The sequence below is a fragment of the Oreochromis niloticus genome, linkage group LG11 (assembly GCF_001858045.2).
Source record: "Oreochromis niloticus isolate F11D_XX linkage group LG11, O_niloticus_UMD_NMBU, whole genome shotgun sequence".
NCBI classification, from domain to species: Eukaryota; Metazoa; Chordata; class Actinopteri; order Cichliformes; family Cichlidae; genus Oreochromis; species Oreochromis niloticus.
Genome location: NC_031976.2, coordinates 33,055,532 through 33,081,314, shown reverse-complemented (window position 1 = coordinate 33,081,314; position 25,783 = coordinate 33,055,532). Strand labels below are relative to the sequence as shown.

General features: G+C 39.7%; 1 protein-coding gene across 5 annotated transcripts in view; it reads right to left on the bottom strand.

Moving 5' to 3' along the window:
• thsd7ab (thrombospondin, type I, domain containing 7Ab) overlaps positions 1 to 25,783 on the bottom strand; it is a 189,115-nt gene that overhangs the window by 63,334 nt on the left and 99,998 nt on the right. For all 5 annotated transcript variants that reach the window (XR_003222220.1, XR_003222219.1, XM_005455116.2 and 2 more), the window contains 3 exons: positions 22,078 to 22,324; positions 5,832 to 5,947; positions 4,033 to 4,168 (listed from right to left, as the gene is read on the bottom strand). Coding sequence is in view for 3 of the 5 variants with exons in the window: in XM_005455116.2 (XP_005455173.1) it covers positions 4,033 to 4,168; positions 5,832 to 5,947; positions 22,078 to 22,324 (499 nt within the window). In the remaining 2 variants the exon portion in view is untranslated. The remainder of the gene's footprint in view (positions 1 to 4,032; positions 4,169 to 5,831; positions 5,948 to 22,077; positions 22,325 to 25,783) is intronic.

The window sequence follows — 25,783 nt, the reverse complement described above, 5'->3', positions numbered from 1 at the left end:
AGAGCCCGATGCTCTAACCAGTGATTGGACTAGAAAACTGACAGTTTCTTTAAATGTCATGTGCTCATCCAGCCTTAAGACAAAATATTTTTACTTCTAATCAGTATATGACAGCTCCATTGAACCAATATTACAATGTACTCGCTTCTCTCCAACTATTTATTTTTTAGAATCTAAAACATACTATTTGTTTTTTTTGACTTCTATTTCCAGCACCATTCCACAAAAATGTTCAGCATGAGCTGTCAAGTGCATCTAAGCCATTTGTTATGTCACACTCACATCCTGAGTAAGCACACTGTTGCTCATGGCAGCCCATGTTTTTTATAGATATACCCATAAAAATCTTTATAACAATATATCTTTTTTTTATCAAGACAAAGAAACATCTTGAAGTCAGATATGATGTTATAAACTATGTTAATGATGTTGACTAAAAGTGCTATTTGCTAACTAAAAGTTGCTATATTGTTGCTATATTGTCCAACTTTTACAAGCTAAAAAGATGAACAACTTGAAAGACATAAAAATCTGAAGAACGGTTTGTTTTTAGGGTAATGAGCTTAAAACATTAAAATGAAGTGGGAATGAAGTTTATTTAATGACTTTACCAACCCCTTTCTAACTAGTTTGACTAAAGTGCATTGCAATAGCTTGACTATTGCAATGCACTTTATGTTGGAGTCAGCCAAGGACCTCTTGCTCGTCTTCAGCTCGTTCAAAATGCTGCTGCCCGCCTCTTGACTGGTACCCACAGGCATGAACATGTAACACCTATCCTGTCCTCTCTTCATTGGCTTCCTGTTCATCACAGAATTAATTTCAAAGTCCTAACACTGGTTTATAAATGCCTTAATGGTCTCGCTCCCCCATACCTTTCCGAGTTACTTCACCCTTATATTCCTTCACGGACCCTCAGACCAGCTGACCAGCTGCTGTTGGTTGTCCCAAAATCAAGGCTCAAATACAGAGGAGAGCGAGCCTTTTCAATTATGGCCCAAAACTTTGGAATACGCTGCCTTTAAATATTAGACGGGCATCTTCGTTTCCTGTTTTTAAAACGCTTTTGAAAACACACCTTTTTTCGATAGCGTTCAGACTGGCGTGAGTTGATATTTGTATATGTGTTGTGTTTATATTGATAGTTTATGTGTTTTATTATGTTTTATGTAAGTGTCAGTGGTTTTATCTTGTGTTTTACACTTTGTTTTTGTACAGCACTTTGGGCAAACCTTTTGTTTTTAAATGTGCTATATAAATAAATTGGATTTGGATTTTGGATTTAGTTATCCAAAAACCTTGATGCGGTCACATGACGCAAAGTGCTGCATATTTCAGTGGCATTTTAAACATGATTTGACTGATTACTTATTAAACACGGAACATGTGTTGTAGTTTATTGTAGCTTCTTTAAAGATCTTAAAATACACACAAACTATTTGTTTGGCCAGTATTTACGGTCATCCATTATAGTGTGCTCAGTTTAGAAACTTTTTTTTCTGTTGTTTAACCGACGAGTCACCAGGAAGACACCTGCTGACCACAGAGATAGCATCAAGGTGGTCAGCATATCCAGGTTTCTTTATCACAGAGTAAAACCCCAACTACCACTTATTGATTTACCTTGAATGGCCCTAATAAGCTGCTAAAAACCTCTAAAACTGCAAAAAAAACCCCAAAAAACCAAACCCTGCTTGTAGACTTGCACCTTCATTTTCACACTTTTTTGAATAACATTTATTAGAAAAACAAACAGAAAAAGGTTAAATTGTGTTGAAAAAAAGATTTCCATTTATATTCTAAGATAAACTCTCGGCACAACAGAAATGTCACAGTCTGAAATTAATAAACTGGATTATTGGATTTTTTCCCCCCTTATGTTTCCTGATAAAACAACTATTCATTTCTGACCAAAGGCTTTGATTTGAACACAAACAGACTGATCAGACTGGCATAGATATCCAATAAGACAAAACGCTGACATTATTTTACTTTATCTCATTAGTTAGTCCATAACTTACATTTATTTTGGGGGAAACTGAGGAAAGTACCACAGCTGTGGAAGACCTCCTGTGTGGTACCGGTACCAAAGACCTCCCATCCCAAGGACCTCAGCAGCTACAGGCCGGTGGCCCTGACATCGCATCTGATGAAGACCCTCGAGAGGTTGGTTCTAAACCATCTGCGCCCCCTGGTGAGGTCTTCATCGGATCCGCTGCAGTTTGCTTACCAGCCTGGCATTGGGGTGGAGGACGCCATCATCTACCTCCTGCACCGAGCTCTGACTCACCTGGAGAAGCCTGGAAGCACTGTGAGGATCATGTTCTTTGATTTCTCCAGTGCTTTCAACACCATCCAACCACGACTTCTGAGAGACAAGCTGGAGCTATCGGGAGTGGACCACCACATGTCCCAGTGGATACTGGACTACCTCAGAGAACGTCCACAGCATGTGAGGTCACAGGGCTGTGTGTCTGACACGCTGGTCTGCAGTACAGGGGCCCCACAGGGAACTGTGCTGGCACCGTTCCTCTTCACCCTCTACACTGCAGACTTCTCCATCAACTCCCCACGCTGCCACCTACAGAAGTTCTCTGACGACTCTGCCATAGTCGGCCTCATCACAGGTGAGGACGACTCAGAGTACAGACAGTGGACTCTGGACTTTGTTGACTGGTGTCAGCAGAACCACCTGCTGATCAACGCCGGGAAAACCAAGGAGTTGGTGGTGGACTTCCGGAGACGCAGACCCACCACACTGACACCGGTGAACATCCAGGGAGTGGACATTGAGATAGTGGACTCTTATAGGTACCTGGGTGTTCACCTGAATAATAAACTGGACTGGAGCCACAACACTGATGCTCTTTACAGGAAGGGTCAGAGCAGACTCTACCTGCTGAGGCGGCTGAGGTCATTTGGAGTACAGGGAGCGCTTTTAAAGACCTTCTATGACTCTGTGGTGGCATCTGTCATTTTTTACAGTGTTGTATGTTGGAGCAGCGGTTTATCGGCAGCTGAGAGGAAGAGGTTGGATAACCTCATCAGGAAGGCCAGCTCTGTTCTGGGATGCACCCTGGACCCAGTGCAGGTGGTGGGAGACAGAAGGACTCTGGCCAAAATAACATCTCTGATGGACAGAGTCTCCCACCCCATGCATGGAAATGTTGCTGAACTGCAGAGCTGCTTCAGTGACAGACTGCTGCATCCTAGATGCATGAAGGAGCGTTTCCGCAGGTCCTTCCTCCCTGCAGCTGTCAGACTGTACAATCAGAACTGCTCCCAACAATCACAGATGTTTACATCTGCACTGTAACTGCAATAAGTTAATCAACCGATTCGCACTACAACCTGGTTTGCCTCTTATCTGTAGTTATTTTTATTTAATTTAATAACTGTACAGTACTCTCTGTATATAGTAACCATTTGTCCTTAATGTAAATATGTAAGAAAAATTGTATATGTTTCTGTTCTGTGTCCTGTGTACTGTTTGTTTGTATATGTGTCTTTTTGGCTGCTGTTACAACCAAATTTCCCCTTGTGGGACAATTAAAGGATTATTCTAATTCTAATTCTATTTCTAATTCTATTTTGTCTCTCATGGTGGCAAACAAGGAGTTAACAAGAAAGTGTGCACCTATAAATAAACACATGCAGCTGGTATTTTGAGAGGTGGGAGCAGAAAGTCAGACTGACAGAGTTTGCAGGTGTAGAGAAAATCTGTGTCTTTATATCGTAGTTGAATCTTTTGATGTTTGTTAAATATTATAATAAATTATTAAATAAAAACTTGGCTGCTCAGGGTACGTTGTTGGTTTGTATTTCGGCTTTTTAGGGCTGCAACTGGAAGCCATTTAAACACAAAAATAGAGCATAGAACAAAAAACAACAACAACAAAAATCTGTGCAATGAGCCTCAAGGTTTTAAACATTTTAAAACCCACTGGTACATTGTCCATGTAACAAAACCTTCAAACAGCAAGAACAGTGTTTCTCGACACCTGAAATATGGGACGGCTGTCGTGCGTTTACCTGAAACCGGGACAGATTTTGGGGACCTCGCAGTCCCTCTCTTCTTCGAGAACCTCTGGACATTCCTGTCCTCCGTTGGATGGCATCTGGATGATAAGACGTTTCCTTGATTGCTTTTTCTTCACAGCAATACCAGCTGAAGGGACGCAGACAATTAATGAATTAAATTAAGAAATATGTATGGAAAAGTGATGAGAAAAATGTCAAAATGATAAGCTGACTGCTCTGTTAATAATCCTTGAAGAATGGACTTGGAGACTGCAACTGCCAATTCTAATTGGACAGCTAGTGTCAAAAGCGCACACTTGTGATTACTGGGGATATCAAGCCAACAACGATGATGTGGAAAAATCCCATTAGACCTTGGAATTGACTCAGATTAAATTTATGGTATTTACATGTGTGGCGATGCCCTCGAGTAGTTCATTAAGTTGAAACAAGCCTCTGGATAGCCCTATACCCTGCTTCAAACCTTTCTACGTGGGTGGTGTGTAATTCTCTGCACAAGGTTAAGATATCAACAGCATCAAATTAAAATGCACTGCCACCAGTAAAGCATGCTTAGACCAAAGAGATTTATGCCACCGTGTCACAGGAGGAGGTCATCAAAATATGGATGATAATGATTTTCAGTCATAAATCAACTTAATGTTTTTGCCACCACTCAACAGCTTGGGCAATGGCCGCCTGACAAAGGTGACCTCATCTGAAAACGTCTTCCTTTCACCGCTTGAAAACAACAACACCGACCACTTGCTGGCCGGAGCAAGTGGACTTGCCAGGCCCACTAACGGAGGTCAGCCCAAATGTTGTCCTACATGCCAATCTATCAAATTAATGATCTGTAACAAGGCGTGAGTGCATGTGTTTATGTGGCAGTCATTGTCTTCAGCTCAGTGTAGGCCAACCCAACTCTAGAGTTGTTGCACTTAGTCAATTAAAATTAGCTTCTGTTTTCCATTTTGTTATCTTTTCTTATTATGTTATTACCGGCGTATTATTGTCACCTCTGTCAACTATGATTGTAAATATTGTGACTATCCTGAAACCACCAAGGCCTGACTGACTGAATAAAGTACTTTTTACAACATAGAGGAGTTTGGCACAACTTCATCCACTTCGAAGAAAGTCTAAAGAGGTCCAGCAACATTTTCAGTATAAAGACCAATTTAATGATTTGACCAGTTTATTTCAGCTTGCAGCCTTCATCAGGACAAAACATATTACAGACCACATTTTAAAAAGCAAAAAAATTAAACAACCAATCACATATGTTCAACGTGCACATCCACCAACCAGACACCAGCAAGGAGGCTAGGCATTTGGTCATAAAGCCAGTCTTGGAGAGTGTCCACTATAAAACATAGAACCTGGGTCACAACGTGTTTAGCATTTAAACAGGACAAATCTAAATGAAGGGCGGTGTTTTACATTTTCCCCATCAATGTCTTATACATCCAGTACAAGTGACACAAAATAGAATGAATAAAAGTAACATGTATGTAGATGCTTATTATTTAAAAGTACAAGCTAAGAAAATTTAAAAAAAATAAGAGAAAAAACGTGAGAATGAAATTTGGGATACATCATGAAAATACAATACCATAAATAATTTAAAAATGGTTTAATGTCAAAGTTGTTGGAGAGGACTTAACTTCTTTAGACTTTATGTTCTTCTGTGTGTGCAAAGAAGCAGGGGAAGTTGTGCCGGAAACTTTGTTTCTTCAGTACCCTTGAATTTTTTAACAGAAGCAACAACAGTTATCTCTGAGCATGGATCTTTGTTTTTTCCATCATACCTGCATCACATGTAATTGGACACGTTGCCCAGTCGCTGAATGGAGTCATGATACAGTCCTTCTTGCAGGGCAGCTGGCAGGGTCTCATCGTGCTTGGGCGAGGACCGTCTGGACACCTAAGCAAAAACAAAATCTCTTTATACATTCATCAAAACACAAAAGCATGAAGTCTAAATCTAAAAAGATTTACTCCTAAGAAAACAGTAATTTTGATAAAACCAATGTATCTGACTAAAGGTCTTTTCTTTAATCTGTGGGTGCTGAGCAAGAACACTTGTTGTGGACTCTTTCTCTGCACTGGTTGTGTTACGTTGCCACAGCTCTGTACCAAACGGGCAGAGAAGAGGATGTTCATGTGGACCCTCACGCTCACCATCCAATGAAATTTATATCACTCAAACCTAAGCAGACTCACAGACACCAAGAGTATATTCAAGGGCAGACTCTGTGGCGTGTGGGTTAGAATTTTTTATCATTTTAAACCATTGTTTTTAATTATTATCAAAAATCACAACATTTTATAGCAGGGGAATCCTTTAAATTCAGTTAATGTAAATCCCTGTGAATAAAAGAAAAGAATTCATTTGTAGTAAGCAACAGAGCGGTGGTTCTCAAAGTAGGGTCTGGAAGCTACCAGGAGACAACAGCCACAAGGTCCATAAAAATCATTTAGCTATAAATTATAAAATTGTACTCTATTATTTAAAAAGGGTCACAAAGAATAAAGGAAGCACTCTTCAGTGAGGCACGTTTTAGTGTTCAAAAAGCAAAATCCAGGAAAGATTGCTAAATGTCTTGGGCGTCAGCATAACCCAAGAAAAACAACTAAGGCACTCTGTTTTCAAGTGGAATTGTATTTTTAGTTTGCTCTTTGATCATAGTGGAGAAAAAACACAAGACAGATGACAGGTGCAAATCTACAGATGGGAACAATTTATACCAAAACAAGCATACTGTGTCCTTTACTCCCTCCCACGTTATCTTTGAGCCAACAGAAACTCTGCTTACACAAATCACATTAATGTGTCTCATTGTATTTAGAATGAAAAACTTCAGAATAGCATTAATTTTAATGGTATCTTGCTGTAAAAATGGTATCAGAAATAATATTTATAATTTTGAGGGATCTCTGGAAAATTGGATCCCCTGCAAAAAGTCATTGGCCACAGATAATTGAGTATGCCTGGTACTGTAGACATAAAGAGAATCGCAGGATGAAGATAAAACAATATACAAATGTTCATGAAGTCATCACATGATGATCCCATAAAAATATAACAAGAATCTTTTATTAGCACTAATATAAACAGCATGCTTTTGTCCAGTGTTTCATTTGGCTTTCTAATAAGGTTTCTTTTCAAAATAAAGATCTTTAAAATATATTTTTATGGACTGTGTGCATGATCACTGCTGCAAAACATGATGGTTTATTTTAGATATCAGAACTTGTAATGAGGGAAAAATTGAACCGGGTAACATTTAGATCCTTTTGTCTCTTTTGATCTTTTGGCAAACTGTTTTACAGATATCAAAGGAGTTGCCAAACATGTGTTTTTGTGATTTCTGGCATTGAATTGAACATATCTGCAGGCCTATAACCAACAAATATAGTGTGTAGATTTAGCTGTATTTTTTCCCCAAATTAAACTCATCCCCTATAGATTTGGGTATTTGTACCTAAAAAGGCCAAGCTGACACTTAACCATGACAGCTAAAAATATAAACCATGCACTCACGCTTTAATAAATATCAACTGAGAGGCTTGATGCAGCAACCATCTGGGTAGTGCTTGAATACACAATGTAATTATTCTCGCCTCAATCTAGGGCAATAAAAACCTCTGTAATTACTTTCACTTTATGACTGATGTATGCCATCTGGATGACACACAGGAAAGGGATGGTTGTGTAACCCACCAGAGCATTGTTAGCATCACAGGAAATGTTTAAAAGCACTATGTTTGTTTTACAGTAATATAGCTCTGTGAGGAAACTGTAACTCACTGAGCTAAAGTCAGCCAACAGGCCTGAGGATAAAAACTTCCAGTTTAAATGGATTCAGCTATCAGTGAGTAATAATCCTCGTGGTCAAGCCAAGGTTTTTCAAAACAGAGGTTATGTTTAATCTTCAGGTCCCCTGTGCATAAACGAGACAAAGATAAATAGGTCACGACAAACCTGCTGGAAGACATCTTATCTGATCTCTTGCTGCTCTTGCAGTTGGACGTTACGACTATGTTTCCTCATCCCACTGCTGACTTCTGATCATCTGGGTCAGGTTTAATGCTCTTTTGAATGAGTGTTCTCCACTGGGTGTTTCATACTCGTTAGCATGGTGTTATCAGAGAAATGATAGGGAGCCTCCCTGGCAAAATGTAATATTGCAACAGCAACACAAGGAGAGATTTATTTTTAATACCAATAGACAGAGCTAAATCCCTCTCGAGCGGAACAAATCCTTGGTTGTCTTCATAAAAATGAATGGTCCCCAGGAAAAAAACAGCTGTGGGGAGGATACATTTATGTCTTCTGCTTTTAACTGATGGCCGGGTCCATAAAGAAGGGAATAAACAGGTATCTCTCTCGAGAACACTTCAACACGATGGGAAGCTGTTAAGAACTAGTGAACCTGCTACCGCAAAACAATCTCCACACTCGACCCCAGCATGAACAAGGGTTTTATCATTTTCTCAAGAGCCTGTAGGGATCAACACGTTCTCCATCAAGGGAGACCTGGCACAGAGAAGACACAAACAGCATAAAGAAATCTTCAAGATCTAAATAGAATCAAAGTGTATATAGAAACCAACGCCAGCTTAACAATCAAGTACTAGATCTCAAACATGTACCAACTCAAATTCAATCAATAAAATAAGTACTTCTTATTTGGTTAGGAGGAACTCACCAAAACAAAGTGCTGATTTTGATATCTGGTGAACGCAGTAACCGGGTCATTGCAGCAGATTTCAATGCAAGACACCCTACGAGACCACCCATCTCCCATGCTACAGTTAGCAAACTGCTTGCTAAGTTTCGTGAAACTGGTTCAATGTTGGATTTGCCAAAATGTGGACGCAAGAAAACTGTCACTAATGAAGAAACATCAGTGGCTGTCCTAGCTTCATTCAGCAAGAGCCCACAGCATAGCACTCACCGCATGTCACTGGAGAGTGGCATTAGTCGAACATCCCTTCGGCGGATATTAGCTACTCACAAATGGCACCCTTACAAACTCCAGCTACTGCAGCATCTCAACGAGGATGACCCAGATCGGCGCACAGAATTTGCAGAATGGGCAAAACAAAAATATGAACAGGACCCTCAGTTCACGCAGAAGATTTTGTTCAGTGATGAGGCAAACGTTTATGTGAATGGTGAAGTTAACAAACAAAACCACCGCTATTGGTCTGACACTAACCCACAGTGGATGGATCCCTCCAAGACTGTTGGCACAACAAAAGTGATGGTTTGGTGTGGTATATGGGGTACAACGATAGTGGGTCCATTCTTCATCAATGGAAACCTCAAGGCCACTGGATATTTGAAATTGCTACATGATGATGTGTTTCCCTCTTTATGCACTGAAGCTGGCACGTTCCCTGAGTTTTTCCAGCAAGATGATGCACCACCACATTATGGGTGCCAGGTCCGAGCATTCCTAGATGAACAGTTTCCTGGAAAGTGGATTGGTCGTCGTGGGCCAGTTGAATGGCCCCCAAGGTCTCCCGATCTGACCCCCTTAGACTTTTATCTTTGGGGTCATCTGAAGGCAATTGTCTATGGTGTGAAGATACGAGATGTGCAGCACCTGAAACTACGGATACTGGATGCCTGTGCTGGCATTTCTCCTGCGGTGTTGCTATTAGTGTGTGAAGAGTGGGAGAAGAGGGTTGCACTGACAATCCAACACAATGGGCAGCACATTGAACACATTTTACAAGTGGTCAGAAACTTGTAAATAACTCATGAAAGAATAAAGTTACGTTGAAACCAAGCACACTATTGTTTTTCTTGTGACATTACCAATAAGTTTGATGTGTCACATGGCCCTCTTCCTATTGAAAAAACAAAAGTTGTATCCAAGATGGCCGACTTCTAAATGGCCACCATGGTCACCACCCATCTTGAGGAGTTTGCCCCCTCACATATACTAATGTGCCACAAACAGGACTTTAATATCACCAACCATTCCCATTTTATTACGGTGTATCCATATAAATGGCCCACCCTGTACTTTTTACAGTTTCTGTACTGCATGCTGAGTACTGACAGATAAGTGGATGTCTTCCACTCAAAGTGTGAGAAGCTGTGGCAAGTTTTTGCTAATTACCAAAGCAATTTCAAGGAGGTTTCAGGGCAGCACTGTAACCAACAACTTCCTGCAACCATTTCCCAACTAACTGCTAGGGAAACATTGTTCCTTACCAGAGCTAGAGGGTCGTTATTTGGGCTTGTATGACTGCAGTCTTAAATAGCATTACTCATTATGAAATTTGCCAATAGAAAGGTTATGGAACTGATCAGTTGCTCAGCTATTGGTTAGCTTGACTTTTGTGGCCTACCTGAATTCAAGCTATGTACAAACTAAATGCAATTTGCAGAAACATAGTGACCAGAGACCATAGAATAGCAATGACATTTTATGACTTCAAGCGACTATGGGAAAAATAACTGCTGGCAATGGGAAGGGGGGGCAAGAAAATATTTTTCTCAATTTCCAGGCGAGTGGCTAAAGTGATTACCAATTAGAGAGAAGAATACTGTTGATTGATATGTGACCTGGGAGTAACTACATTACAGGGTCACCTAGGCAACTGGGGCCAGGAATGTTTGCAAGCAACCACCCGTCTTTTTCTAAGCAATGGGTGATGAGTGTACCACTTCCAGTGTGTATGCAGCTCAACAGTATGCATGAATTATTGGACTTCTTCTGTTTACTTATTGATTCCTTGAATATGTGTCAAAGAAAACCCTCTCTCTATCTCATTTGGGATTTCTTTAATACTGTGACACAAACAAGTCTTAAACAGATAAGATTAAACCTCTGACCTTGTTAAATTCTTCTCATACTCAAAAATGGTAAAAGTCTGAGCATGAACTATAGTTTAAGTTCCCTTTTAAGATTGTGAAATCTGAAAAAGCCATGATAGTTCTGTTTAGGTTAAATACTACAACTTAAATACAACTTCAGTTTAGCCTTCGATTGAGGAGGAACACACTGTGAATACTAAGAGAAAGCTTAGAGGACGAAACAACTCCTTTCTGAATTGCAGACTGCCTGCCTTTTCGATTTCACCTTTTCAGTGTTCCCTTTGGGTCTGAACACACAAACAAGCAAGCGTATGTTCTGGTGAAGGCGGCCTTTACCGGAACAACAATCTTGATTGGTGTTTCAAATGCCTCAAACAACTCGTGTTTACATTTCCCTGTAAGAATGAACTATGACTGTTGTTTCTGAGAAGCAGGTGGAGTTTGTGATTAAAAAAACGTGCGTTCACAGCACATGTTGAGTCAACGCTGAAGGTTTTTTCCAACCAAAACTATGATCTTTTCTAAACTATAACAAAGATGTCCTGCCTCCCCCAGCAAACAAAACCTAAACAAGCAATCACTGCTTCTTGTCAAAACTTGGACAGCACTGCAAACACAACACTCGCATAGAGTACCAGCTCAATTTATAGGACAAATCAGTAAAAGTTACTTTAATCATATAAAGGCGTATATATGAATACTGTAAGCTGCTGGTTTTGGGACACATTTTTAGACCATGTAAGTGGCTACAAAAGGCACATTGGAACATATAGGATGGACTTTTTTCCTGCAGTTACATGAGAATTAACCTTTACAATAGTACCCAACTCCAGGTTGAAGTTAGTTCAGGAGATTTAGGCTCGAACTGTAGTTACTTACAAGGTATTACACAATCTTGTCTTAAGTCTTAATCTTAAGGTGGGGTAGGTCCACTCGGCAGTCGATTGCATGAATAAGGATTCATCCTTAAGATAGAAAGGGCATGTATATAAATGAATTCAGGGAATGGGACTTAAGTTCGAATTTGCCACTCCTGATTCTTCTCATCATCTGGTTCTGCCAGATGTTTCCTTCTGTTGAAAGCAAGTTTTTCCGCCATCACCTAACGCTTGATCCTAGTGGACTGTGTGATTGTTGTGGTTTTCTCTCTAATATTGTAGATTCCTTGACTCTCTAGTTTACATTACATGCATGTTTGTGAGCTCTTGTCAGCAAAACAGAACTGGTTTGCTTTCCATCTGTGAATAAAATGTTGAGCTCTATCATTTTTCAATTCAGTTTATCAACGTAGTAATCACGAGTGGCCTCACTGTGATGCAAGTTGAACTCCTAGACTGGTATAAAAGTGGGACTGTGTTTAGGTGTTTGGAGAATCTGCATAAGAATCGGTGGAAACAAATGTCAGTGAAAGGTCACTTCTGATAGCCTCCATGTTTGAGATTTCAATTTGTGAACTTAGAATGACTGAGAGAACACATTTATCTTTTACAATAAAAAATAAAAATGCACATTTGCTCTACATATAGGCCAATGAGTGGACTCATAGCATGTCTCTGTCTGCAGAGAAAACAAACCTGTGTGCCACCCACTCCCAATCCCCTCACTTATGTCTAATTATATTGTAGCCTCGCTAATGGCAGGTATTATCCAAATTTAGACAATTAAAATTCAATTAAAATCCAGTTTCCGGAAAGAAAGAACGGGCAATGTTTGTTGACAAAGCACAACACCAGCCAGAATACTTACAGCATTATGCCTGGCTGGGAGATTCACTCTGTGTGGGTGTGAAATCAAGCTGTAATATTGTTATTTATGCATTTTTCTATCATGTATACATTTTATCATTCCAGTGTGTTTTCTTTCTTTTTTCTCCTGGTGTCATTGTTGTCTTTAATATTCAATTTATTTATCCTTGCTTGTCACGTTGATTTTATTGTTTGTTCGAGGAATAAAATTCTTATTTACTAGGCGCTTGGGGTATAATATCCCAACCGCACAATTTCCTACTCTAGTCTTTCCTCTTTCTGTGTCTTCACTTGCGTATATCACTGGGGAAATGCTCTTCACTGAAATGAATCCAATAATAGCATCTGGTTTAAACTGACTTGCTGGTTCCAGTCAGTGTCACAAACTCATTATGATGTTTAAACGTAATGATTTGTAGTGAGCCGAAGACATGGCACTGGGAGCTTGTCCCAAAGCACAACATCAAGATGAGCAGCCAGGCTAATGCTCATGTTTTGCTTGCCGCTATTAACGCGATGAGTAATCTGTTCAGCGAGAGGCTGTTTTCAAAAAACGAGCAGATGGTTGAACAGGATGAAGATTCAAAGCAAAGAAATGTCAGTAGTTTTAAGTGTACGCACACAAAAACATGGTCTGGTGGGAAAAGATAAGGCCTAATTAATTTCATTATCAAAACTATGGACAACAAAACAAGAACATCATTAGTTTAATTTAGCATAAAAGTATTGCAGTTCTTCAAGGACCCTTTCACTAGCATCTTATGGCCCTCCGTCTCAAGGGCTTTTAGCTATCTGTCATAGTCAAAACCAGAGTAAACACAACCTCCATTAGAAAACATGGCAGGAAGATGATTGACTGGGCTTAATACAGCTACTGTCGAACATCATAATCATGAATCATTCGTTTTCACAAATTCCACAGCATCAATGTGATTATACAAACACACAGTCGGTGTGTGTCAGCACACACTGTCAGAATCAATAAGCAGACGTTATTGTTTTTTTCCCTCACACCACAACAGCTTTCTCGATAGGGATGATCGCAGCCCAAGCCCGAGGCACTGACATATTTGTCTCTGTTGTGTCTTTGGGCTTTGACAGTCAGTGTTTGTGTATGTCTTGCTTGCGCATGTGCGACTGTGTGTACGAGGGTGACATGCACTCTGTGAGGTTCACTGCCTGAGGCTGCGGGAGGAAGACAGCACAGATCCGTCTGTGAATGAGACGGGGCACATCTGCATATGGAGGGTTCGGGCGGCCATGTTTGTTTGTTTTGCTGGGATCCCACGGGTGCACTGATCAAGAATACCTGCCAGTTGGATTGTGCCAGATGAAGACATGTAGAGCAGGAAAAAAACAAACAACAACAAAAAAACCATCCGTGTCTACTCACTCCTAGGAAAAACTGCCAGTGATGAAAACAAGGCCTGGAAACCAGAGCCGTCACAACGCTCTGGACAAGGAAAAAGTGGTGTAAAAAAACGTGCTTTTATAAAACAGTAAATTAAATCTCGAGGGGTTTAATAAAATAACAAGGGCAGACTACAACCACGTGACAAGTTAAAGGAAAAATTGGATAAATAGGTGGAAAAACAGGAATGCAAATAGCTAAAGGCATGAGGGATAAAAAAAATGTTATGGTCTTTGAAATTTCCCCATATGGAAAAGATGTATATATAAATCTTCTAAAGTTTGTATCTGTCTTGTGTGAAACTTGTATGAAAAGCATACAAGAGTCAATTAAGTTATTTTATCTTTGTTTCATTTTTCATGTTTGTCAGAGCACATTTGATGTTTGGATTAGGAGCGGGGGTCCTAGAAGGTTTGATTGAGAAAAAACAGTCTCCAGAACATTAGCAGAAAAAAAGGTGGTGGTGATGGTGGTGGAGGGTGGGGGCATTTCTCTGTGTGTACTGTAAGTCGTTTTCAGTAAAATACGTTGCAAATAAATAAATGAAAACCAGTGAAGTAAACTTCATCTCTCGTCAACTCTCTATGCTGTATGTGTCAGATCCTTTTTGATTACTGCTGACGTCTGACTAGTGCTCGTTCCAGCTGACTCTGATTGTCTTTGTTAGGTACTTGTCACTTTTCAGACAGTTTCTCTTCAAATCTGCAGTGCACAAGTTTTACTTTGTCTTCTCATTGTGTAACACTTTTGGAGAAGCATCTGATTGTTTCTATGTTTATACTGGATGATAACAACACCCCATATAAAGAGATAGTCTCTGAAAAACAATACAATAAGGAAGCATGAAAGGCATAGAAGTTGATTACCAAACACATGATTTCTGATAAGATCTTAACGTCACGTCTCCTGCCTAAATCTGTCCTTAGCCAAGCTAATTAGTGATGACCCAGAGAATAAGACAATCCATTACTGTATATCACATGTATGGAGTTGGAAGAAAGAAAGTCTAATGCATTACATTAGCATTAAGCTGCTGCTCAACCTGGTTCAACCTGGATTCAGGCACTAATGTCACCAAATTTCTTAACTTCCTTATTTGTGCCACTGATCACCTTTGTAACTGTGATATGTGATCAGTGGATGTTCCTATTATATCTGTGCTCTTCCTGAAATATTGAATAACTTTCATAAGCTTTGCCTCTTCTTTCTGTTTTGACCAAAAACTCCTGATGCCTTTCCACCCTGTTAATTGTCTCGTGTTTCTTTAGAAACTTGCTTCAGTTAAAGTGTTGATTGCCAGTCTTCTTTATAGCAGAGAATGTGCTGGTTGGTATATGTTAATTGGCAATTGCATTAGAAGAAGCCATCTCGGTGGCAGTGTTTGCCGCAGTAAAGTGAAAAGTCAAAGTAATTTCCGAATGAAGAGTGAAAGTTGAGGGCAGCATCCAAAACTTTTAAGTGTTCAAGGCTAAGAAAAAGGGCAAAGTTGTGCAGTCAGAGAGCCTTTTTCTGCAGTGCAATAGAGCTTGGACCTCTTCCAGTGACTGTGGCATGAAATAAATCAAACTCAAGACTTTGAACAAGATACCGGTTTAATTATTATAATGTAACAAAAAATGTACAATGAAATTACAGATGAAATCTCATTATCTTACTCACAAAAAAAAAAATTATAATTGAATGAATAAATAACCAAGTCGTAAAACTATTTTTGTGGGGGAGTGTGGAGGATGAATTTAATAATTTCATAGCCCAATAAAAGAAACTGCTCTGAAGTCTGGTGCTAGAGCACTGAACACATCTGTGTTGCTTGCCAGATGGCAGCTGAGTGAACAGACTGCGTGGCTGTGGTGGGTATTGTCTTCTAGTATCCTTTGGGCTCTGCAGAGAAACTGCACCTCGCCAATATCACTGATGTGGCTGGATGATTTTAATCACCCGTTGCAAAGCCTTCATATCCTGGGCCATCCGTATCCCATTATTTGTGTTTGTGATGGCTCCAGTTAGGATGTTTTCTACTGTTCCTCTGTAAAAGTTGACAAAAACTACTTCCTAAATTTCCTGAAGTAGTTCTCTTCCATTGAAGCTTTCTTCACCAGAGTGGAGATCTGTGAGGACTATGGCTGTTTAGTTGTCTTTGCATCCTCTTTACTAAATGAAACAACTGTTTTGTTTTTTTAACATGACTCTGCTCTGTGCATGACTCTGCACTAGTTTTGATTCAACCTCCTGATTTTAACTCACATTATTGGTTGTAATCTGGTGGATGATGCTGGTATTATTTGCAAACTTCACCTTAAAGTTCTCTTCATGCCTGCAAGTGCAGTCATGACTGTACAGCATGAACTGGAAGGAACTGAGCACACTGTTAAGGAATAGAGTGGAGGAGGTGTGACTGCCAATCCAAACTGTCTGGACTCTGTTTATGAGGAAGTTCAATATCCAGTTGCAAAGCACGGTATCAAATCCTGGAGTGCAGAGTTTGCCAGTCAGCTTCATGGGGGAGTATTGAATACTGAGCTGAAATTGACAAACAGAATTGTTATGTAGGTGTTTTCATTTTCAAGGTTTTTGAAGACAAGTGGACACAGCACCTTCTGCGGTTCTGTTGGTTCTGAATGTAATCTAGTGAGGGGCGAGGCTGGCACAGAAGAACCACACTCTCAAAGCACTACTTCAGAATGGGGATCAGTGCTGGAGGGCATTCAGACTACACACTACGCACCTTTGGATAATTGTGCCTGTCTTGAAACACTGACAAAATGATATGCTAAAAATGTTAGTAATAGCGTGTTTTAGTGCACGGCCAGGTTATCAGGCCAAACAGCTTTACTCATATTCATCCTCAGGAGGATTCTTCTCACAGCCTCTGTGGATACTGATAGTGGCAGGTCCTCTGGAGGTAGAGTCGACTTTACAGCTGACTCTTTGTTGAGGAGATCAAAGCGAGGGTAAAATGCAACCCATCTGGCAACGTGGGCTCACACATGGTGGGGGCGCTCCTGCTTTTGTAGCCTGTGATGCTCTGAATCGCCTGCCACGTATCCTTGGTGTTGCTGGTGTTGAGATCTCTCTCCAGTGTCTGCTTTGCCTCCTCGCCCATCGAGTACAAAAGCTTGATCCAGGCTATTGTGATGGAGCTCAGTCACTGTGAAGATGTGGGCGCAACAATCTCTCGTATCCTATTGCTAAGCACACCTGAGACTTATTTCATTTTATTTTCCTAGATGTAAGCTGGAAGGAAGTTGGGTAGAGGAATAGCCTTAGGTCAATCTTTTCTCTTTTTATTGCACTGCTTGCAGTAATCTTTGCTTTGGCTGATCTGACTGGCTGCCCTGAGAATACCAAGGGCAGAGATCATCTTAAGGTCTGCTAAACTTAATCCAATCCATGCATTTACTCTGCCATCAGTGTATTTCTGTCAAAACTAATCATGAAGGTTATTCGATGAGTATCTTTTAGAATTTGCTGATTTTTTTGTACAATAACTTGAGTGTATTTAATGAACTCATGTAAAATTCTACCTTCACTATGAAAACTCTCTGAGTTGCAAGTCCTTGAAGAAATAACCACATGGAATTTTTAAGGGTTGGAAAAACATATATACACACACTCTTAAAAGCTCAAATCAAAGAAGCATTTTGGCTCAGAACCATTTTTCTATACCTATCTTTGAGGATCAATAACATTTGATATACTTTATATTATTTTTTCAGTATTAAAAATGCACCAATTCCGTGCATTCAGCTGATCTTATATGGAATGACACATACCTGAAATGTGTTTCAGGAGAAAAAAGAGAAAATAAAAGAAAAATGTGGTCAAATTCAGGGGAGCTACTTTGCATCACACATATATATAGGAGATCAGAAAATGTCTTCAGCACCATGGACAGCATCACACTTCAATGATGAGAGGTGAAAACAGCTAGTGGGAAAAATGGGAAAGGCACAACGACTTTAGGAAGTCAGAGCTAGTATGTGGAAAGATTCACACACAGGACTGGGGTTCATGTTATGTGTATTATTAATTGAATTATTTTCACTTATTTTTCACCAAATATCCTGCCACATATTTGTAATGTTAACAAAAGTCACCAAGGCTTACGCATGTGTGTTTCCCGTGTTTCTAGTACGAACCATGAAGACTTTCTCCAAGAATGCTTTCTAGCAGGAAAGGCTTTCTGCCAGCCCTGAAGGCTAACTTCTTCCATAACCGTGAAAAGCCGTCTCACAATCTGTGGAGAGACTTCTGTTTGACAGCACTCTCAGTATCTGTCACTCTGTTTTTGCCCCCAGGCATACAGAAACTCAAGCAGTGATGATGCACACACTTTTTCTGAGGTACAACCCATTAAACACAACTGCTAGTCCCATCCCTTTTAAGAGGCTGCGAGTTGGAGATGGATGCCAGAAATGTTTCATCCAATAATCCCATTATCTAATGGAAAATCTGGTCTTCCTGATAAATTAAAAAACAAAACAACAACAAATGTGTCAGTATGCGCTTTTAAGTATGCACCACACAGTTGTGGTGAAACAAAATGAGATGCCCATACACAAATGTTTATTCTGGATTCAGGTCTCCTTTTTAGTGCTCTTTGTTATGGTTGACAAAACACAGCCTCTGTTCTGCAACAGGGGCTGTGTTTTGTCAACTGAAAATACATTTTGATCAGATCCACTATGGTCAAAATATGATTATTTCCAAAAAGTTCTGCACAGTCTGAGAATTCTCACTGCTGAGTAATCCTGACACTCATTTCATCTGATTTTCTCGCAACCAGACATTAGCCTGAAGTAGGTCGGGTAAAAGAGTAAATTTTTTTTATACCCACTATATTTTCTCTTTGCCTAACTGGCTGGTCTGAGAAGAATGAAGACAGCTGGCTGTTATACATAATCCAGTTTCTGCCTTTCCTTTTGAATGTATTTCATCAAATTAATCATAAAAAGGCTCTTCAAGAAAAGACAAACAAACAAACAAAAAAAGACCCTTGGAAAATACAATATTTCTGTTTTGTCCACTCTCTTATTCTGGTTTTGTAATTTCTTTTTACATAAATGGTTTATGTCTGACAAACATTAACCACCCTTATTCTGTAAGAGACGCCTGTCATTCAGGCCCACTACCTACTTGATTTAACATTCAAAGTATTTTTCTTCTGCATTGTTTTTGGCACAGCTGATATTTTCAGATTTCTCAGTCTGGTCTCATTACAGTATTCCTTTTTACTTTGGCCTCTGAAATAGTTAGTGGAACAACGCCAGTGTATCAAAGACTGTTCTTTAGTACACAAAAAGATCTTCCTGCATTTTAAATGCATTTCCAGAAACCTCAGGATGGTACAGCCGAACCCCCCCCCCCCAAAGCAAAACAAAGAAACAGTGAGAATTCTCCCAGCCTCACTCCTCACCTGCCATGCTGCTGTAGGGCTTGAAAAACATGTACTCTTCAACTTCAAACTGTTGAAAAGAAGCATGCTGCTGTAGCTCGAGTTCCAATTCATTACCAGTGATGATCCTCCACATAAAATTCAGGGCAGCTTGAAAGAAACGTTCATTTTTGCTCACTGTCAAGAGCAAATGGTCTGACATGGACTTCCAGGAAGTCAAAAAACAAGTAAAACAAGTATTCTAGAAGCCCCATAAGACGACACTGAACTTGAGATCAGCTAAGGTTGAATCAAGTAAAGATTTCTGATTTTTATAGACCTGTTCTCACCAAAACAGATGGTACAGCTTCCACCTCTCGACAGGTGCTACCTGAATCTGTCTCTCAATCTCCCACTCAAAAATAGAAAAGACCCCGATATAGACTACTTGAGTTCCACCACATGGTGTACCAACTCCTCTCCAGCTGAGATTGGGCACTCCACCCCGATCCAGCTGAGAATCATGGCCTCAAACATGATAAGTACTCATTTTCATCCCAGCTGCTTCATAAACAGCTGAAATGTCTTGTCATTGTTTTCCATAATAAAATAAAATGAAATAAAAAATAGTAAGGAATTACAACAACAATAATCCTTTGAGTATATAAAGACTATGAGCATGACAGACCTCCTGTTACATGGGTGTGGATGTGCTTTACAACCTGAAGGGCGTTCATTTTCCTTCTGTTGTTTGTTCTAATGGACTCTTGTTTTAAAGCTTGTTACCACACAGAACTCAGCATCACCAAAATAATTCACTTACTAAGTAAGTCACAGAAAAACCAATCTCCACTGAAGGTTGAAAATGTCAAACAACTCTTTGGACCTCTTTAAGGTGCCTGTGTGACTTTCATTATTCAAAACCTCAAACAGGCTCAGCTGAGGGTTAGCAACAATAACCTCCCTCTGAGAAGGTGAATAGGAGTCCCCTTTCAATATCTTCTTTTCAGTTTCTGCTAGTGACACTATTACTTGCTGCTCTTTTGCCCTTGTTGCAAATTACAGTTGATTATACAAAGTTATTGAGCAGTAAAAACAAAGATAATGGAAACAAATTGACTGAAACCTCTTTTTGTCAGAGACTCAGAGCCATTACCCTTGACACCTTTGCACCTCCCACTCTCCGAGCTACTGAGCCTGTGTTTATCTGTTGCTCCAGCTTTGCTGGGAGTGTAGATTTAAACCACACACGATAAAAGACTTCCAGGATTTTGACCCCTGTTCTGCAGCTTCACTGACTGGGTCACCTGCTCCAACAGCCACCGCTGAACTGGACATTAATCTTCATTTCATCCCGTGTTGTTCTTCATGAATCACATTTCCCTTGTAACATGCTCAACACGCGCCGACCCTTTAAATAATTGATGTTGCCATCCTCAGTGATAACTACGCTTGGGGATTTTCTGGTCCTGAATTATAGCGAGAAACAAAAGGAACTAATTTAACATAAGAGAACACACATTAGGAGACCTTTTGTTTTTATTTTTGCAGGGCCGAATTCAATTTGCCTTGGATTTATTTTCTGCGAAACGCAACAAACGCAGATCAACTCCTTTATCTTCTGTTGTCAAATGAATCAGCCAAGCATAACTGACACCAGACTAGAGATGAACTTTTTGGCGGATGTTAAAGTAAATGCTTCTGTGTTTTGAATTCGCCTCATGCGGTGTGGTCTTCAGAGCTAACCACAAACATCTTGTCTCTCATCTCCCCCATGATTAAATTGCCTTAAAGTATCAATCCCATTTAATTACTGTCATTATCATCAATGAGAAATTACCAGCGCCCAAAACGGCAGGGTTAATTAGACTTTCAGGGACAGAGATTATTTATTTATCTGTGGATGCCTGCAAAGGGGAGATAGGAATTGGGAGTTAACTTCACGTAGAGTCTGCTCAGCGTCTCGTTATTTCACTTTGCTCCCCACCCACTGCTGTCTCTCTCGTTCATCTCTTGCTTTCTGACTTCTCCTTTGTGTTTTTAATCTCATCGACTTTCAGTCTCAGTTTTGCAATGTACAGTTAACCAATGGCATCCTTTAAAATGAACAGATACAAATAATTTACTCAATGTCCTGGATACTCCATTACACACCAAAACAAATGCTCGTACATCACTGTTTGACCAAGCATGTAAGATGGGCTTTTTAAAATTTCATTTTCACTGTATTTCTGTGTTCATTAAGCAACAACCCAAAACACAAGGGGTTCTTTAACACATCATTTCACTCATCAAAAGACAACCAGAGCTCTCGCTGTCGTCTTTTCCTCAAAGCTGCTACAGATTTCACTGATTGGTTTCTTCCTTTTGAATGTGAAAAGTGTCCAAATCAGTCAAATCAGCTGCCATACAGATCCGTTTGAAATGGAAACACACACCTCCTCTTCTATCTTCGATAGCACATGATTATGAAATACTGTTCAAAGCAAGTGGATTTTAGGTCTGAGAACTTAGCAATTTTCATCACAACACAGCACTCCAGGAGTTGATTTCACAGTTATATACAGCTACAAATCAGAGAGGCAGGAAATAAGCAATCAGTGTTCTGTAGCAGGATTTAAATGGCTATGCGCTGGTTAAATGCCAACATAAACAAGTGCTCAAAGAAAGCAGAAATATAGCTTACTTCTTGGGTGGCACCTGGCCCACATTCACTCGGACACAGATGACCTTGCGAGTCTGCATTCCCATGGAGCAGGGAACCTCGCCGTCACTATTGGGCCGGACCCCCACAGAAGCGTTGAAGGAGGAGGTCGAGGGGTCTTCAGTGCAAGGGCCCCAGGGCCCCGTCTGCCAGTGGTAAACTGTGCAGGGGTGTTCATTACAGTTCCGAACCTCCTGAAGGGCGCTGCTGTTCGGGCAGACGGCGCCACCTGAGAATACCAAAACACAATGAGGATAGCAATTCTAAATGTGTTCTCATGTGAGGAGGTAAAACAGGAGTAGTCGTTCCTGTACTCTGTTTTCACAGCTGATTAAAACACATCATGTAACGCTAATTAAGAGAATCACCCAGCACTATTATATTCACTGTTTTCAGTGTAAAAGTTCAGGTAAAACTACTTTACATGGATTAGGCTGCACAGCACCAAATAGCAGACTGACAACGTTTAAAATTAGAATTACCAGCCTCAGAGAGATATTTGCATAAACTCTCAAGCATGAGACAGTCATGGAGTTGTTTCCTCTATGTAGGTATTTTCTAGGATAAATCTGGTCGGGTGATGATGGAGTAAAAAAAAAAGAAAAAGAAAGAATCTGTTTGGTTAAAAAATGAAAGGTGAAAAGTTTTTTTTAAGCATGTTGGAAAACACTTTACACCTCACATGTAACCGCTGACAGTAAAAAAAAAAAGAAAGAAAGAAAAAGGTTTTGTTAGCGACAGAAAGCCTGAGTTTTATTCTTGTGGGACCAAACAATATAAAACTTCTAACCCAGTCTCTCATTCAATGTCAGTTTAATAAATATAATATATATATATATATATATATATAATACCAGCCTCTAATGCCTTGTGACAACCTAATAATCAAAAATCATTTTCTTGCACCTCGGAGGTGAGAATTGTTGAATAAAAAGCTGGAAGAGAAACTGTAAATGAGCCAGTTTCAAGTTTCAAGAAAGGTGCAAGAATTTGTTTCCCCCGAAGCTAAACGCTGAGGCTTATGTTGGTTGATTTATATGCATCTGCCTTATTTCAGGCACTGCACTTATGGCTCAAAATATCACTGCACTATCTTTTTTTTGCTTGCTTTTCCACCCAATTTTCATTAAAACAGAATAATGCATAATATAGATGTATCTGGCATTGTGTTTTTACTGACAGCGTGATCAGTTCTCTTCTCTTGCTGCCTTTGGGTATCAGGGGTTTACTTTAAAGAGGGAGCCTAAACTTTTTATTTTGATTTTACTTTTTCCAAAAAGCCTCCAAAGATAGCCCTGGAAATTTCTAATGTTTGAATGAGACTTGTATGATTTTTATGTAGATGACCAGAAATGAATAATAGTCCTTAAAAACATCTGTTTAGTTGTGAGCAACATCTTACAAAACGTGCTTTGGTGAAAGCTACAAGGCTGAAAAGTTACCATGTTTGGTGGCATGACATGGAAAAATAGTGATTTTATTTAAAAACAAACAAACATGTCTTTAAATTACCACGTATTTTGTGTTGCCAATGTTGAAAACAACCATTATTTACCAAAAAATACTTGCAGCTCCTACCCTGTTGAATATTAATGTTATAAATGCTGTTTTAGTCTGGCTTTATCAGGGTTTATTCAGGATTTAGGTTTTAACCTTTGGCAATTTGATATGTCTCCAAGAGGAGTTTAAATGTTTGTGTATACTACTGCAAGACATAGGTCTGGCTTTAATGCACTACTTTAGTGTTTAATACCTTTAACTATTGCCATCGCTATGGCCCCTCTTTCAGTCAGTCAGTTGTTGGGTCGATGGGCTGAGAGAGCCATCTCTGTTTCAGAGTAATTGCAGACACTTAGGGCTTTCAGGAAAGATTGAGGGGCATTGCAGCACTGCGAGTTCTTCACACCTGTATTTCTCTGCCGGAGTTGAAAGAAAGCCAGCTCCTAAATGAGTGGCGGTGTACACACAGTCGGGTCTGAATCACAGACTGCCAACTCTGACAAATCCCAGCCTAATAGCCACTGAGCATGACTTCCTTTCTGCTGACTGTGCCATGCCACCTTAGCTGACTAACAATGGGGCAATCCTAGTCTCAACACTGGCCTGACATGGTATCGCAAATGAGCCTCAGCTGTGGCTGAACAGTGACCTAGAAAATGTTGTTTTGCTGGACAATGGGGGAAATGTGAGGCAGTTTAAAGGAAACATATCCCACATGATGCAGTGACAAATAAAGCCATCTTATTTAACTGTGCATATACAGTTTGGTCCATAAATTGCTCGACAAAGACAAAGTTTTGGCTCTGGTTTAAAAAATCAAGTAATATGTGATTTAAGTGCAGACTTTTAGCTTTAATTCAAGGGATTTAACAAAAACAGTGCTGTTAATTGTTTACAGAATCACCACATATGTACAATCAGACTATGTAGAAAAATGTCTGTAATCCCTGTAATACTTATATGTGATTTAATCACATATTGATTAATTTAAAATCCAGTGTTGTGGTGTAGAGAGGCAAAACCATGTCTTTTCCCAAAGATTTATGTACCTAACTGAATGCGGGACATGTCGTTACTGAGTATTTATTAGACAGGTAGAGTCAAATGTTGTTTCTTTGTCATTTTTTGCATGTTTTCTGACACTTTTCCATCAGTTATTTAAATGCACTCATGTTTGCAAGACAAACTATAATTTGCTGGAGAAAATGCCACTTAGCATGCACCTTGAATGTGATTCAACTGATGACTACCAAACAGTAAGAGCCACTTGGGCTTTCCACGGTCCCACCATAATCACCACAGAATTAAATGTAAGCAGTTATGCTAAATAGGTCATTAATTAAGCTTATTAAAATTAGCACAGAATTCTATGCAAACATTGGTGGATGCATATTATTAGAGGCCTGTGTCCTAAGGTTTGAGTGGTTCTTTAGTTCCAACCATTTTTTCTCAATTTTTCATTAATATGTAACACATGGGTTAAAAAAAAAATCTGCCAAGGAGCAAATTCTAATCAGATAATCTGCTCTGAGGGGGAAACTTGCAATGAAGAGAAAGCTTTCAGATTTCTGGTATGGTTGTGTGTTCATAAAACTGTGTCACAGTACAGTATGGGTTTAAAGCTAATCTAAACTACAACTCTACAACTACAGTTTATCCAGTCTGCCTAGAGTCAAATATTTACCATAAAGTTCTGGAAACTTCGGCACCTGTGAAAGACCTTTGATAAATACAGACGTCAGAAATGTTAATGTGGCAGGTGAGGTATGCACTAGATGAGCTAATACTACAGCAGAACAACTGAAAACTGCTAACAGAGTTCAGCCATTTCACACATGGCTAACAAGGCTTGACTGAATTACAACTGGCTGAATAAATTCAAAATCAATTATAAGCTACCCTAAAGCTGTTATGGTAATGTACACATTTTTTAAAGCTCAAAACAAACTAACAGTTTTAATTTTTCTGCATGTAGACACATAGCTAGAGGGATACAAGAGCTACCATCAAAATGTGTTTTCAAATGTTACCCTCCATCACAGTGATCCACGCCACAACCATTGCAGTGACTGTGAGGAAAACACACACCCAGATAAAACATTCAGAGACGTGACAAAAAGGACGGCACACAAACACGGCGGACACTCTTAGAAATTTAAAACCAGAGAGAGAATAAGCATATGCAGAG